This window comes from Zeus faber (genome assembly GCF_960531495.2).
Source record: "Zeus faber genome assembly, chromosome: 1".
NCBI classification, from domain to species: domain Eukaryota; kingdom Metazoa; phylum Chordata; class Actinopteri; order Zeiformes; family Zeidae; genus Zeus; species Zeus faber.
Window position 1 is genome coordinate 52,744,266 of NC_137193.1, and position 16,025 is coordinate 52,760,290.

The window sequence follows — 16,025 nt, forward strand, 5'->3', positions numbered from 1 at the left end:
TTTTTCTATCGATAGTGAAGGAATACTAAAACATGTCTGGTCAGGAAGAAAACAAATCAAATGGCAGGGGTTAAGATTACAGTCACTTTTTGGCAACATGGTTTAGAAGGAGGGAGTATCAAACAATCTGACCATATGAGGCCGACACATGAAAGACAGTAAAATGCTGAATAAAATGCTGTTTATTCTGCACAGAAAGATGACAAGAGCCTCTAACCATAGCAACCCAGCTTTAATTTCTATGAAAAGATCAAATTCACCTTGTGCATTGGTTTGAATAAAGGAACAACAATTTGTTTGGATATTTAATTTGTGGCAACAAATGACAAAGCAAATACAAAATAATAACAATGACACAGCTGTGTGTGTGATGTTGACAGATTTGCTTCACATGTCTGAGAACTGAGCTATGTACAGTGAGACAGCGTTCAGTAGTTTTAACATCACTTAATGTGACCGACACTATTTCAGAGGAACGGTAGCTTGTCCTAGTGAAAATCTGCAAAAATAGGTTTCAAAATTATCGCCACATTTGCGATTAATTAATTTCTTATACAAAATGAACCCAAAGTCGTAGTGAAATAGAAAAAAAAAAAAAACAGGCTGTTAGTAGCCGACTACAACATTGATTTCTACATACAATTTCGATCATGTATGATACAAAAACAAGTCCATATAACTGGGGTCCTTTTTATTATTTACCTAAAAGTCCCAGACTTTGCCTACAATATTTATTTAAATCTGTAAATTTGGTAAATATTCAAGATGACATTCTAATATTCCTCAATATGACTGTAAACAACATCATATCACTCTATAGCTTCAGAAAACCCCCCATTTACAAAATATATGTAAATAACTCTGGGATTGAGATGATTAAACAATGAATGAGTCCGATCGATAGGAGCGATTACCGTTGATGTAATCCACAACATCAACAAAGTTTTATAAATTACCTTTGCTCAACACAGAACCCCAGGTCTGTTTTGGACACAAGCAGTGGGGATGTGAAATAATGATTTTCCTCTGATAAATAACGTTCACATGCTTCACGAAAATTCATCCTGCGGACAACAATACACTCAAGTCTACTAGGCTATTGGCATACATTTTTTCCTTTAGTACAAATAGTTTATGTCAATATGTAACTTTAGACATTTAAATGCTGAATCCCCGTGTAACAACCCATGTCCCCGTTTACCTCTTGCATTTTACAAATAAAAACACTGCGTTTAGAAATGTCCTGTACACAGATGCTCTTCATTATATTTGTTGTGTCCTCAAACAGGTATTGAGCCATGAGCGGCTCCATTAAAAAATATACATTTTTGTTGCTGGTCATTAAGATTAAGAACGACACAAAAACTGACCACCGACCCACATAAAAGCCCAGAGGTCACCAGAAGTAATTTCCTGAAGAAGAAAGAAAATAAACCGGAAGTGTTTTTGCAGTTAAATAAATGCAGAGGTATGATGTTGCTGGCATCTGGAGGCTCGTTTTAATACAAGGTTTGAGGAGGAAAGCACAGCAATGGAGAGAACAGACGAAAAGAGGGAAGGAAGGAATGAGGGGAGGAACGCCTCGTCGTCCATAGCGGCTGCTACACGGGCATAAAGCACATCACTGCAAAGACGGAAAGAAACCAAAAAATTAACACCAGCTTGCATCTAAAGAGGAACACTCTGAGTGTCTGCGTCCCTGCCAAGGCCCGAACAGCCTTTAGCATTAGCATTAGCCCGGTTAAGCTTACTTCCTGTTGGATTTAGTTCATGCTGCTCCAGTTCTGCTTCCTTTTTTTAATACAGTGTTTCGGGCTCGTCGTCCTGAGGAAAGTGTGAGCTGAGGAGTTTCTCCATGTAGGAGACGTAGCCGGTGCTGGGGGTGTAGCCGTCGGAGAGGTGCTGGGGGGGCGGCGGGGGTGAGTGGGTCTCCAGCAGAGGGTCGGAGTTCAAGGTCGACTCGAAAGGGGCCGATGCGGAGGTTAGCGTGGGGTTCGAGGCCAAGGCTGACTCCGTTAAAGCGTTCGCCAGGGAGCTGCTGGAGGCCATAGGGGCGCCGTCGACCATGACGTCCTTGGGGGCGGGGTGGGGCTGGGAAAGAGGAGCAGATGGGGTCGTAACACTGTAATGTTCTAGTTGTGGTGCTGTGGAGGGATGGCAGCCGGACTGATCCAGGGTCTGCATCTGGTTTTTGGGGCCCAGGGACGGAGCAGAGTGGGCCGGCAGGCAACGCCGTTTGGCTGCTTGGGCGCCGTCTTTGGAGGCGGCTTCTGGGACAGTGTTTCCGGGTATGGCCTGGGCAGACACATGGAGAAATAACATACAGCATTTCCACAAACATATCTCTTTGTGTAACATGCTAAAAAGTGCCTGTATATATGTTTCAAAACACTATCAAGAACCTTCAACCCAAGCATAGGACTTTAATGAGAGGCTTTAACATGTTTTTTTCCTCTGATGACTTTGATGTTCAAAAGCCATAACTAAGGCAATGAGAAAAGGTCAAGCACTTGAAGTCAAAATTTTGTATCTTGTACAGAACAAAAGTTTAAATTAAGGGTGACCACATGTGCATGTCTATCATGGGTTTTGAGAAAATCAATCGATACACTCAACTAACCTAATCTAACCAACTATTTTCCAGATATTTCTTCCTCTTTCCGTCTAGCCATAACATTGATTGGACAGTGGTAAGTTGAGCATGTCTACCCCTTTAAACCCATTAGCTGACAACTAACCCGCATTCTGAAGATCAGGAAGGTTCATAAGCTGGTGAACTGGTCAAAATGGTAAATAAACATTATTTTTTCTTATTTCTTTCTTTCTTACTGAATTAATTCATAGACTATGTACTATGTTACAGTACGCTCCTTCCACTAACCAGTCGGGCTCGGACTCTCTTGGGAAGCTCTTGCTCCAGTTGATAGATCTCTGTGTGCTTCAACAGCAGCTGGCTTTGGTCCTGGAACTCCACCTGGGGGGAGGAGAAAAGGTTTAAGTTTAACTTCAACAGGAGGCGTCAAACTCTGTTTAGGTTGTGGGATCAGGTCCCTTTAAGTAGCCATTGTTGCAAGATTATAAAGGATGAATCAATCTGTGATATGTACTTCCTGGTGAAGATGGTTCTTGGAAGTATAGTATTGTTTACAAGCTGTGTATAGCTGCACTTATGGAGTGAAATCACAGAATATCACAGAGTTAGAAAACTTAAAAATAGGCTTGGACAAGTAAAATAAAATGATAACATTTCTACAATCATCCAACTCGCCAGAATGTGTTGTTGGAAGGAGCTCAAGACGAAGATGAGCAACGACCATAAAGGGAGGCAGGTCAATACTACCTTCATTACCTTTCAGTACCTTCCATTAGCTTAGTTTCATAACCGTAAATCAATTCTCATTTTAATTTGAAATCCAAGATTTGCAATAAGATTCAAGGTTTTCAGTTTATAAAACATGAAGATAAAACTGTTCAATGCCCATCAATCCATCCAATCCATCAAGCCAGCTGTTGGCAACACGCTCCGGTGGGTTATCTGCCGATGAGGGGCCTTTCTGTGTGGAGTATGCATGTTGTCCCTGTGTTCACATTGGGTTTCCTCCATGTAACATCAGTAAGGAACCCCATCGAAAACATACAGAACATCATCGTCTGACCAGCGATGGATGTTTGAAATTGGTCCCCAGGTGCATTGCTGTATGCTGCCCACTGCTTCTGGCTGCCCCCCGGAGGAAGGACAAGCAAGGATGGGTTAAAAGCAGAGAATAAATTTCACTGGCCACCATCTGAAGCATGTGGGTGCGTGTTGGTCGCCGTCGCCGCAGTGGTGCACGTGTTTGTGGTGTGTGTGCCCTGTGATCAATAAAGAGAATCTTCTCCACAAGACTTACTAAACTACAAGTCTGCAACTTTGACTTATAAAGAGGGTATAGATCACTTGGAATTCAACCGGGAAATATCAGAACACCACACACAATATTGGATCATATTGTTAAGAGGAGAATGAGGATGATGCGGAAATTATGTGAGGATGAGGGCATTGGGGGGGGTCTCTCACCTGGTACAGCCTGTGGATGTGCTCTCTGACAAAGGAGGCGTTGAGAACCTGACCTTCCGCAGAGTGGACAACCATCAGCTCCCCCATATCCGGTGGGCCGTTATGCAGGCAGTCATGACTCTGACAGAGAGGATTGGGGAGGGAGATTTTGCAATATGACTATCAACTGGCATTACAAATAGAAGACGAAATTGAAAGAAATATTGATCAGTGGAAACTAGCTTTCAAGACTAATGACAGGATTCAAATGGTATATTGATGCAAGTTAAAGACGAAATAATACAACTGGCAGAAGTTTAAATTGCAATGAGTACATCAAAATATATACATAAATGTACAGATATGCACACACACAGTCATACTCAGCTGCCTATTCTTGAGACTTGTTTGATGAAAAACCTGGCCTCATCATACTATTGAGAACACGTATGAGCAAAGAGTATGAGACTTACAATGATGTTCTCGGGGAAAACGTTGTCACAGTAAGAGCCGTTGTCAAAGTTGACCTCGTAGTAGGTCTGCGTTGCCAAGCCAATGACCGTACAGTGGTAGAACCATCCGTCGATGCTTCGACCAATCACCTTCTGTCCTAGGGTTGGCCTCTTCGGCCCCTTGGGTGCTAGCTGTGGCTGAGGGAGAAGGCAGAAGGGGCGAGGATGAGATTTAGGGCAGTGGACCACTGAAAGCAGAGACCTTCAGCTGCGTAGGTCCAGTACTTGCACTCACCTTGTTATCCATGCTTTTGTGCTTGTGGCAGGTGACTGACACGACGTAGGGCCAGTCAGCAGGTTTCATGATTACGCCTGCGATGTGGGCGCAGGTTACGTGGAAGGAGGTGGAGCAGTTTTCGTGCGAGCACTGGATGCAGGCGGCCTCGTTCGCCTTAGGGCTCCGGCTGTGACAGTACACACACTTCTGCGAAGAGAGATGACAACGGAGGTTAAAATTGGGAGGTCAATATTTACACGTGCCAAGTTTGATTGACTTCGATTCCGCCTCCCTCTTCGGAATGTGAGAACAGTATGCCCCTGGTCCTCAAACTCTTCTAGAAAAGACAGTCTTTGAACTCTGTGGGGGACATTTCCAGGCGCATAAGGAGGACTTTGAGATCACGCTCCCTTACCGTAGTGGCCCCCTTGCGGCGGAAATGCCGATGACCGTGCGAGCCTGGAGGAGATAAGCTAGACCCAAGATCACCTCGACATCACAATGCTCGGAGCAATGGAAGAGGGTCAGGAGAGGCGGGTACCACAGTAGATTGCCTCCCCATCCTAGTAAACATCAGTCCATGGAACTGAGCAACAGGTCTGACTTCATTAGAGTGGAAGAGTGTCACTTGTTGTCTGCCCACGAAGCGCCCTCCCCTCTCCCCAGAGATACCAGGTATACCAGAGTTCATGGAGCTCACTCTTAGCTGGCGTGAGTAGTTGGTCCTATCTAGAGTGCCACTGCTGGAGCTGCTGATGCAGCGGCTTCTGCCGGTGCTCCGGCTTTAGATAGTTCTGGCCCAGAGGCTGCAGCTAGTACTGCTGCTGGGAGTGCTTTTCGCGTCCCTGATTTGGCCAGGGGTCCGGCAGTCCCTGTTGACGCCCCTCCACTGCTGTGGAGGCTGCTGATTGTGACGGTGCAGGTGTTGCTGGCACCCCGAGTTTGGTTGCGGGTACTTTGGCTGTTGTTCCCCCTGAGAATCCTTCAATCCGTCTACTCTGGAGCTGTAGAGAGGATCCTTACAGGCAACATCACCGCATCACAAATTACATTAAAGAGGGACTTCGGTTAACTCTGAGACTCTCAGGAACACCAGTAAGAACTTCATTATCTCTGGTCAACTACCCTTTTCTGCTAAATTTGGGGACATGAGGTTTAGCCCTCTTCGCTGGTAAAACCTCTGGCTAAACGGTTATTGCGTGTACTGGAAGATTCCTTACATTGACAATTTATATTTATTTGATGACAGACAAGAATTGTTTAAATTGGACAGGTTCATCTAAATATGGATGGATCCAAGATACTCCCATCAAATGTGCTGCAATGACTCATGTGGGAGCCAGCCACCTCTATGCCCTCTGTTTGATATCACCTGATATTGCCCAGATATTTGACCTTCACCCCCCAGTCCAGGCTTGGGCTGTCACTTGGATATGAAATGACCCCTTTAATCACCTCCAAGTTTGAACTTTATACTACTCCTCTGATCATTCCTACCCGAATCACTGTTTGATACCCGTCTCTCTTAATGATGTACTTGAAGCCTTGCAAGCCATTGATACCAGGAGTTAAACTGGAGAGGATAAATTGGATCCTTTTTTTCTAAAACTGTCCACTCCAATTATCATAGAGTGATTAATGTATATATTTAATGTTAATATATATTAATTATATACATTATAATAATAATAATATAATATTAATATCTAACTTTCTTTATATCTAACTCAATAAGCAGAATTCCTAGTGTTTATAAATTGGGCCACGTAATTCCTTTATACAAAGGAGGTGATACAGATGATGATTAAATAATTACTGTCCAATCTCCAAACTACCTTGCTTAGCAAAAAACCATGGAATCTTTGATAGACATCCAACTCAAGTCTTTCCTTTCAAGTTACCCAGTATTAAGTCCTAATCAATCTGGTTTTAGAGCTGAACACAGCACAAGCTCAACTATTACATTTGTTACAAATAATATAGTATATCTGCCTTAGACAAATGAATTACTGTGCTGCCCTTTCAATGGCTCTGTCAAAAGAAAAGAAAAAAAAAAAACATTTGGAAAAATGGTTAGTCCAATCCGAACCGTGGCGCTCGGCGGCAAAGACGAGAAACTGAAACACTCCCACTCTCTATAGGGACAGGTCTTTATATCAGAGTTTGGGTTATTTGGTAATTTCTGGTTATTGACCGGGAAAATCTGTTGAAGTCCGACATATTTAAATCTCACCGGTCATAATGTCCAGTGAAAAAAATTCCCTCTAAGCAAATTTTGAATTAGTGCTCGGTGATAAAATGATAAAGAAAATTATTGCCATATTTTCCTCCTCTGTGTCAAAATAAAAAATTCTGCAGATCTGTTTATTTCCGCAATCGGCATGTTGCAAAGGAAAGCCAATTAGTTTGGACGATCTAAAGCTGACCCTTCACCTCTAACCAATCATGTTTGTTCATAATAGGGATAAGCCCCACCCCGCCTTCGTGGACAGGTTGCGCACACACACACACACACACACACACACACACACACACACACACACACACACACACACACACACACACACACACACACACACACACACACACACACACACACACACACACACACACACACACCAGAGCTCAGTATCCAGAACTCTGGGGAGAAGCGGAAAGATAATGACTTGTTGCAACAGGGCCACATATATCCATAGTTTGGCTTTTCTTTTAAATTATATTTAAGTTCTGACCTAAAGCGGCCAGTAAATATCCATTGTGTAAAATATGTTGAGTCGTTATATGTGTAATAATTATTTATTTTTAAAACGCTGTTAACCTACAGGACATATTTTATTTTAAATATTAAATTAAAAAAATATTATAAATCTTCATATCTTGATGATTTCATTCTTTATTTGCCTGCCTATCAATTGTATTTAAGCTCAATAAACCCAGATAATATCTGACCGGAATCTCCCCCATTTGGACAATGAAATCTTCCAGGACAAGTGGACCGGCACCAATTCTTTCTCACAGAAATTCTGCTTTAAATTCATAAATTGTATAATTTTTCTAATTAAATGACACTCAGACCCTTGACATGTCTTTTAGAGTTAGAGCGCTTCACCGCACCACAGCAGAGCCTGAGGGAGGGAGCGGACAGGGAGAGATAGAATGGGTGGAGAACGTTCCTTCTCTGGAGGCAGAGAGCAGGACGGGTTAAAAATGATCACACACTGATTTAATGAGTTTGGGTTAGTTACTGCCACTGGGGACGGGGGCTCTGTCAGCGGAGGGAACCAAGACCATCCGGGAAGGGCGGGGAGCCGAGGAGCAAAGTGCTGGTCGAAAAACAAAACCGATTCTAATGCCTAGTCTGCGTGATATTAGACATGTCTCACATGATCATTACATAATGTATCCGTAATGTCATCTAATGTTGAACAGACTCCATACAGCTCTTTTCTGTAAACGAGACCAATGTAGGAATGACTACCTACTGCCTTTGCTGGCTATTTTTTATCCAGCAATGTTACAGATTCCATATGGGAAAAGTGTCTGCAGTTTGTTGACCAGTTTGTTTGGGTTGACAGAATTGAATGCCAGGTTGAAGTCAACAAACAGCATCCTGAGGTAAGTGTTGGGGTTTTGTAGGTGGGTGAGAACTGTGTGTAGCACTAACGAGATGGCGTCATCTGTGGATCTGTTGGCCTTGATGTGGGCCAACACCAGTCTCTCAAAGCATTTCATGATTACTGGCATGAGAGCAACCGGTCGGTGATCATTCAGGCTTGTGACTGCTGAGGTCTTAGATACAGAGATGATGGTGGCGGTTTTCAGACAGGTAGGGACTGTGGCTTGTTGTAGTGACAGATTGAAAATGTTTGTGAAAACTGAAAGTTAGTGAAAAAGCACATGCTTTCATTGCACGACCCAGAACACCATCAGGCCAGCTGCCTTGTTGCTGTGGATGTTATGTAGGACCCGCTTGACCTGATAGGACTGGAGTGTTAGTGGCTGGTCACGCTCTGATGAAGTGGTGATTAAGGCTGGTCCCTTGTTGGAGCTGTCCTCAAAGCAGGCAAATAATGTGTTGAGCTGGTTTGGGAGGGAGGTGTCAATTGAAAGAGGGGTGTTGTGGCTTTGTTCATAGTCAGTGATGTTCCTGACGCCTTGCCACATGGTGCAGGGATTGTTTTCCTTGAAGTTGTCCTCGATGTGTTTGTACTTTAGTTAGGCAGTTTTAATGCCCTGTCTAGGTCTGCCATGGCTCTTCTGTAGGCCTCCCTGTCTCCTGATCTGAGTGCTGCATCCCGGGCTCTGAGCAGAACTCACACACTGTTGTTGAACGAGGGTTTCTGGTTGGGGAACACTTTAATTTGCTTTTTTGTAGTTACACTGTCAATACAGAAGTTGATATAGATAATACTGTGGAGGCGTGGTGCTCAATGCCTTAGTATTCAAAGAGCTCCCACATGGTATCCTCAGAACAGTCCTGTAGTGATGATGAGGCTTCCTCAGTTCAGATCTGCGCTATTGTGGTCTGGTGGTTCTGCTGATGAGGGGTTTGTAGTCTGGGGTCAGGAACAGGGACAAATGTGACCCGTGGCAGCAAAACCCGGTATGACGCGCATTTCTAAAATCGCCATGGGCCGCCAAATAAATTGAAAAAAAGTGTTCTAGAAGAAAAATTTGATATTTCCAGATTTATGTTCCTTTATGTCGTTTTGTCTCTCAACAAATTTTTAAAGCCTGAGTTTGATTTATAAATAGTAGATAAATATTAAACCGTCGAGTTAAATATTCCCGTTAGATTACATGGGGAAACACAGTCCACATAACGAGAGGCTGAACAGTGCGAACACCGATTGATCGTTTCCTTTAAAGCGACAATCCAGGCGAAAATCATTCCTCCATATTCCATGTGATGTGAAGTCACAATGTGAAACCGTTTTGATACGAGTTCAACCTTTAAATCATACTAGTTTACACACATCTCGATACATTGTGTAGATGGCGTAGACCAACGAAAAAGAAAAGCTTACGTCACTTCCGCAAACAGCGCAGGATGAGGATCTTTTGGTTTTACTTGTCTGTGAAATTGGGGGTAGGTGTAGCTGGGGTAGGGTTGGGGTTAGCCAACATAATAACTCCAACTTTGACGATATTTGGCATACGCATATTTATATATTAAATGACACACCGAGGTTGATATCCAAAGGCTTATATTATTGACAGACTGGACATTTGTTGTGTTGTCCACACTTTTAAACTCCTAAATAATTCCACGTTTATAAAACATGTATATTGTTGCTGTTAAAAGCTTTTTTTTTTTTTTTTTAAACAAAGATGTGTGTCGATGACGCACTCCGCTGAGTGAGTAATCTCTGCCGGGATAGAGCTAGACTCTCCAGGGGCATGTCCACTGCAACAGCCTCTAAAACGCAGAGTCTCAGTTTGGGGGGTTCTTATTTTAAATGAAAAGATGGTAACTGTCAGAGAGTGCCGGGCCACTGCGTCTACGTGTGCCGCCATCTTGGATATCTTGTGCCGTCTTCTGTATCACACTTAATGGCTTAAATAAAAACCACAGCTTGGTATAAAAGTTATATTTTCTATATATTCATTGCATGGAGGCTGTTTGGTGGTTGTAGTGAGGAAACAGATGGAGGATTTGGACATGGTGGTCTCGCATGGCGCGGCTGGTTCGGTGATTGCACCGGAGTGCAGTTCCAGGTTATTACTTGTATAATTTCTTATATTATAACAGACAGTAAATAATGTAATTTAATTTATTTTATTCTTTGTACAGCACAACAGCAACATATCATCAGGCTTGTTTCGTACCTCCCCCTCACTCCCCTTGTGCCACTCAGAACGCACTGTTACCCCGTTACCGTTTACTGTGTTCCATGTGAATGCAGGCTGAGCTCTCTGCCATTGCATTGACAACTCCAGTGTCAATTGTAATTTTCTATATAAATGGACCCTCCGTGGCTGAGATGGACCACCAGAAGGCCCTGGTGGTTTTATTTGAACACTGGCGTGTAGTGATCCAACATGCAGTCTGTGCTGCCAAAACTAAGGGCCCCATTTCATAAACTCATTAGTCTGAGCACTGATCTGTAAAAAGACTGGATAGTTTAATGCAACATGGTACCCATACTACTTTGCTTGCTTTCACCTACCCAGTCCTTTTTTGACTCCAGTGCCCATGAAGGAGAAGACACAATTATTAGCAAATGGAATGCACCTAGTGCCAATTTTCCCTCGGCCTTTCAGTGATCAGTTTGGATCTCTTGGTTAATCTAGAACAGCCAATCAAGGCTAAGTTCAAGATTTTTGTAGAGTGCAAAAAGTTTTGACATTTATTTCAATTTATTTTGTTTTGTTGTTTTAGAAAACGGCGCAAGACTGTACATTGTCAGATTCTTTGTAAGACTCTGCTATAGTAGTTCATTTTTTTTTTTAATAAATGACTTAATTATAACAATACATTACGTAGTCATATTTTTAAATCTCCAGTGAGCTTTTAGCACAGACTTAATGTAGGGCCCTATGGAATATGTGTTATAGCTTTTTTAAATTCTCAATTCCACCTTATATTCTCAAATCCACCTTCATGCTGCCATCAGGCTGTTGCTGGCCGCACCGGGCTCCAGTCAAAAACAGACACTTTGGTGTCGGCCTGCACCAGGCCGCTGGCCCCGGTCAAACGATGCTTGCCCCCGGGCCTAACATCATTTCTGGGGGATAGTATACAAACAGAACAACAACAGAAGGTCCAGGGGTATATCCCACAAGACAAAAGTATTATAAAACATACAGATATTAAGTGTTTTGATATCCTTTCTGTTAGGCGAATTAGAAAGTAGTTTCACATATTGGTAAACATCCTTCAGGAAAATAGCAAAAATGTTTTTTTATGGCTAAATTTATGAATGGAAAATCTTGCCAACATCATTATAAATATAAGAAAAATGTTCTTATTTTCTGAGGATATTGAAGAAACCAAACATTCCCCCATAATAACATCATATCTTTAAAAATATGATTAATGACAAATCTATCTAATCAATCTTGCCAGAATTTCTTGGTATGAGAACAATAACAAAATAGGTATAAAACTATTTCTGGATATTCGTCACAGAAAGAAGGGTTCGTGTTTAGGGCTCTTTTAAATGTCTTCATGTAATGATTGGCGGGATACTATTTATGAATAATTTTGAAGGACACCCCCTTAACCTTATTCACAATTAGATATTTATGAGGAAGCATCTAGACTCCATTCTCCCAATTCACTGTTTAAATACCCTTTAATTCTGAAGGTATTATTTGAGGCAGTAAAATCCAGGAAATGAAGCCCCCCCCCCAGATTCATAATTATTCATAACAACACTTTTTGTTGAAATGAGTACGGTTTTTCCAGATAGTTAACGAGCATCCGATCAACAGCTTCACTGATATTACTGTCAAGATGTCATGAGCTGCATATGTTAGTAAGACTACTTTTCAAGGACAATCGCTTTGAATTAGAATGTCTCTTTATTGTTATTGTACAAGTAGGATACAACAAAATGTGTCCTCTGCATTTGACCCATCATATATCTAGGAGCAATATATTTGCAGCTGCAGTGCAGGGCCCAGGAACCCACTCCAGCTCTTTTGCCAGTGCTTGGTCAGGGGCAACGACAGGAGTATTAACCCTACATATCATACATGTAATTTGATGATGGAGGAAATCCACAAAAACAGGGGGAGAACATGCAAACTCCACAAAGACAGGACCTGGAATGGCTGGGATTCAAACCAGGGACCTAATTGCTGTGAGGCAACAGTGCTTACCACTGAGCCACCGTGCTACCACAGATACAATTTGAGTTTTTTAAATAATAGGAGTAAAGTTAGTAGAAATAGAGGGACACAAATATGTAAGTTCTTCCCTTACAGGGATATTGCAAATAGTGTGTAAATCACATTCGTTAACAGTTAACAGTTAACAGTTAACATTTATATATATTCAAGCATAGACCAGAAGCCTGAGAAAAATCATATGGAGGATAAGAGGTATCTGACTTGCATCTTCCAAAAAAAGTGTGGTATCATCAGCCGGCTGACTAATAATGATATCCCTACCAGGTATGGAGATTCCTTGTACATCACTGTCAGTAATAGGGGTTGTGAGTGTGGTATGGGGGTGGTTCTATTCAATTCTTACTGACCCCCAGAGGGAGTGTTTCACACTGGATTTATCCACCTCAGCAATCGAGAATTTTATATCAACAAAGTCACATGTTACCCTCAGTGCCCAGGTGCCCAGGTGCCCAGGTGCCCCCCCCATGCTGGATGCCAACATGGGATCCTGGTTACAGTCAAGAAAAAAACAAGCAACAACAAAAAAAAAACAGCTTTGCACACTCATGCAGTGTGGGGTCTCGGTGATCCTTCTCCATCTCGGTAACCTTGTTCGCCCTTGCAATGAACATGCTTGTCAAGCCAGCTGAGCCAGAGTGTCGGGGCCCCTGGACCCAATCAGGAATCGGCCAGCCACCCATCAGTGGCTTCAAGGATGACCTGACAGTCATCACGGAGTCTGTAGCAGAAAGCAGATGGATCCTGCAAGGGCTGGAAAAGCTTATCAAGTGGGCGCGTATGAGCTTCAAACCAGCCAAGTCCAGATCACTAGTGCTGAAGAAGGGCAAGGTCACCGACAGGTTCCGTTTAACATCGAAGGGAAGCAAATACCAACCATCTCTGAGAAGCAGATGAAGAGCTTGGCCAATGTGTTCGTCAGCAGCCTCAAGGACTCATCTGTTCAGTCCACCTGCTAGGAACTGGATAGCTGGCTAAGATCAGTTAACAAACTCGGGCTCCCAGGCAAGTTCAAAGCGTGGATATATAAGCATGGTATTCTGCCAAGGATACTATGGCTGCTACTTGTCTATGAGGTCCCCATGTCCACCATGGAGACCTTGGGAGGAAGGTCAGCAGCTGTCTCAGGAGATGATTTGGGTTGCATCTGAAATCTCTGGAAGAAGAGTTCAAGGTTACACGGACTTGAGAGTTGCTGATGTACAGAGACTCTAAAGACCCAAAGGTGGCTCAGGCTGGAGTGGTGGAGAAGACTGGAAGGAAGTGGAGTGCCCAGGCTGCTGTGCTGGATGCTGAGTCCCAGCTGCACCACAAAGATCTGGTGGGCGTGGTGGTCCATGGTAGAGTGGGCTTGGGACTGTTCCCAACACCTTGGCATGAGGAGTGCAAGGGTAAGGAGAAGCGGAGGCAGATTCAGGAGGAGGTGAAAGCTGCAGTACAGGAAGGAAGATCCAGCAGAGCGGCTGGCTTGAGGCAACAGGGGGCCTGGATAAGGTGGGAGCAGTCACTTGAGGTCCCCATGTCCACCATGGAGACCTTGGAGAGGAAGGTCTGGCTCTGGCAGGCTGAGCCACACCGCATCACCTTCCTGATTCAGGCAGTGTATGATGTCCTGCCTAGCCCGGGGAACCGCTTCACCTGGGGAAAGGTTGAGACCCCGAATTGCCCATTGTGCTCAGCAAGGGGAACGTTGGAGCACATACTGAGCTCCTGCTCAAAAGCTCTCGGCGAGGGCTGATACACCTGGCGCCATAACCAGGTGCTGAAACCAATTGCATAAGCCATCAGCAAGGGGATCAGCAGCTGCGGCCGAGTACACAAAACCACCAGCTCAATTGCTTTTGTAAGGGCGGGAGTGCAGCCAAGGGCAGGACACAAGAGGGCGGCAGCAGGGATCCGGTCAACGGAGCAGTGGACCTGGAGAAACAGCTGAGATTCCCGCAGCACACTGTCGGCACCACCCTGAGGCCGGATTTACCCTTGGTCTCTGAGGCCACCAAGACCATCGTCATCATGGAGCTGACAGTGCCATGGGAGGACCGCTTGGGGGAGGCTCATGAAAGGAAGCGGACCAAATATGAACATCTGGTCATCAACTGTCGAGAGCAGGGCTGGAAGGCGAGGTGCATGCCCATTGAAGTAGGGTGCAGAGGAATTGTGGGTCACTCACTCCACAGAGCCCTCAGTGTACTGGGCATCACAGGAGGACCAAGGAGCAGAGCCATCAAGAACATCACCGAAGCAGCTGAGAAAGCCTCGAGATGGCTCTGGATCCGGAGAAAAGGTCCATGGGGACAAGCGAATGCCACCTGAACGCACACCGCGGTCTGATCAACCGTGGTGGGGTCGCCTAGGAGAAGATGTATGATGTTGAGAAACCCGAAACACCCGAGGACACCAGGTTACATCACTGATGATATGTTCAGGTGCATCGTGAGATGTATTCAAGAACCGTCCCCCAGAGGCTGAGTGCTACAGTTTGACTGGAAGCACGGAAACAAGCAACACCACAGGGAACAGTTTCGGTATCCAAAGCTATTGTAAATGGTTCAAGTCAGCAGACCTGTTCCAGTTATCCTACGGGACATGTCACATTGGGGGAACACAACAGTGGACCAGAGAACTGAGCCGAGGAGGCTACACTACAGGACGGTAAACTGGCGCCAGCACAGTGCTGGCTAACCAGCTTGAGTTTGTTGTAGTTCGAGCACGCGAGCGGTTCCGCTCTAGGACCCTATACTGGCAAGGCAAATTAGTTTTAACAGTTCTGCCAGCGTTATTGTTTTTCCTAAGCCGGTATCCCATTTTCTGAGTTTGTCAACCGGCTCGCAAAAAGCTAGGAGCATCAGTTCGGAGTGCCCCGACTGTTTATTTATGAGCACATTGCTGTCCACTGCGTTAGCTCTGATAGTATCAAGAAAGGACCTGGGATCACGTCTGCCAGTTAAACGGTAGCAAAAGAAAGAGGTATGAACAATCATACTTGTTCCGGATGCATAGCTCCTCTGCTAGCCACAGACGGTCATGATCTCTGTCCTAGGTGTTTGGGGGTTGAGTACTTGAGGCAGGGCTTGACTGAGGGTTCCGGCATGAACTGTTCCTTCATTCCACTGACCCTGGAGGTCTGGTCAGGGCAGCCACGGACGGCTGCTAATGGCCCTAAACTGGGCGGGAAGGCAATGGTTACCAATACTTTACAGTCTACTCAAAGGGCAGGCCTGGCACCTTCCCAGGAGACTGGACCTCCAAGCATAGATTCAAGAGGTTTATTCATCACACATATACACTACTCACAACAGGTAGAACTTAATTTGACCTTCTCTAAACTTCTCTAAGCGAGGCTTTAAACAGGATGTTCTCATAGGGAAGTGGCCACTGAGCTTAGAGTATCACAGAGTGTCATCAG

General features: G+C 44.2%; 1 protein-coding gene across 1 annotated transcript in view; it reads right to left on the bottom strand.

Annotated features, from left to right (window-relative positions):
• Window positions 1–215: 215 nt before the first annotated feature.
• kdm4b (lysine (K)-specific demethylase 4B) overlaps window positions 216–16,025 on the bottom strand; it is a 90,273-nt gene continuing 74,463 nt past the window's right edge. Inside the window, exons 18-22 of the mRNA XM_079998640.1 lie at window positions 4,784–4,972; window positions 4,510–4,686; window positions 4,058–4,177; window positions 2,882–2,974; window positions 216–2,295 (exon numbers count right to left, since the gene is read on the bottom strand). Of these exons, the coding sequence (XP_079854766.1) occupies window positions 1,798–2,295; window positions 2,882–2,974; window positions 4,058–4,177; window positions 4,510–4,686; window positions 4,784–4,972 (1,077 nt within the window). The 3' untranslated portion in view covers window positions 216–1,797. The remainder of the gene's footprint in view (window positions 2,296–2,881; window positions 2,975–4,057; window positions 4,178–4,509; window positions 4,687–4,783; window positions 4,973–16,025) is intronic.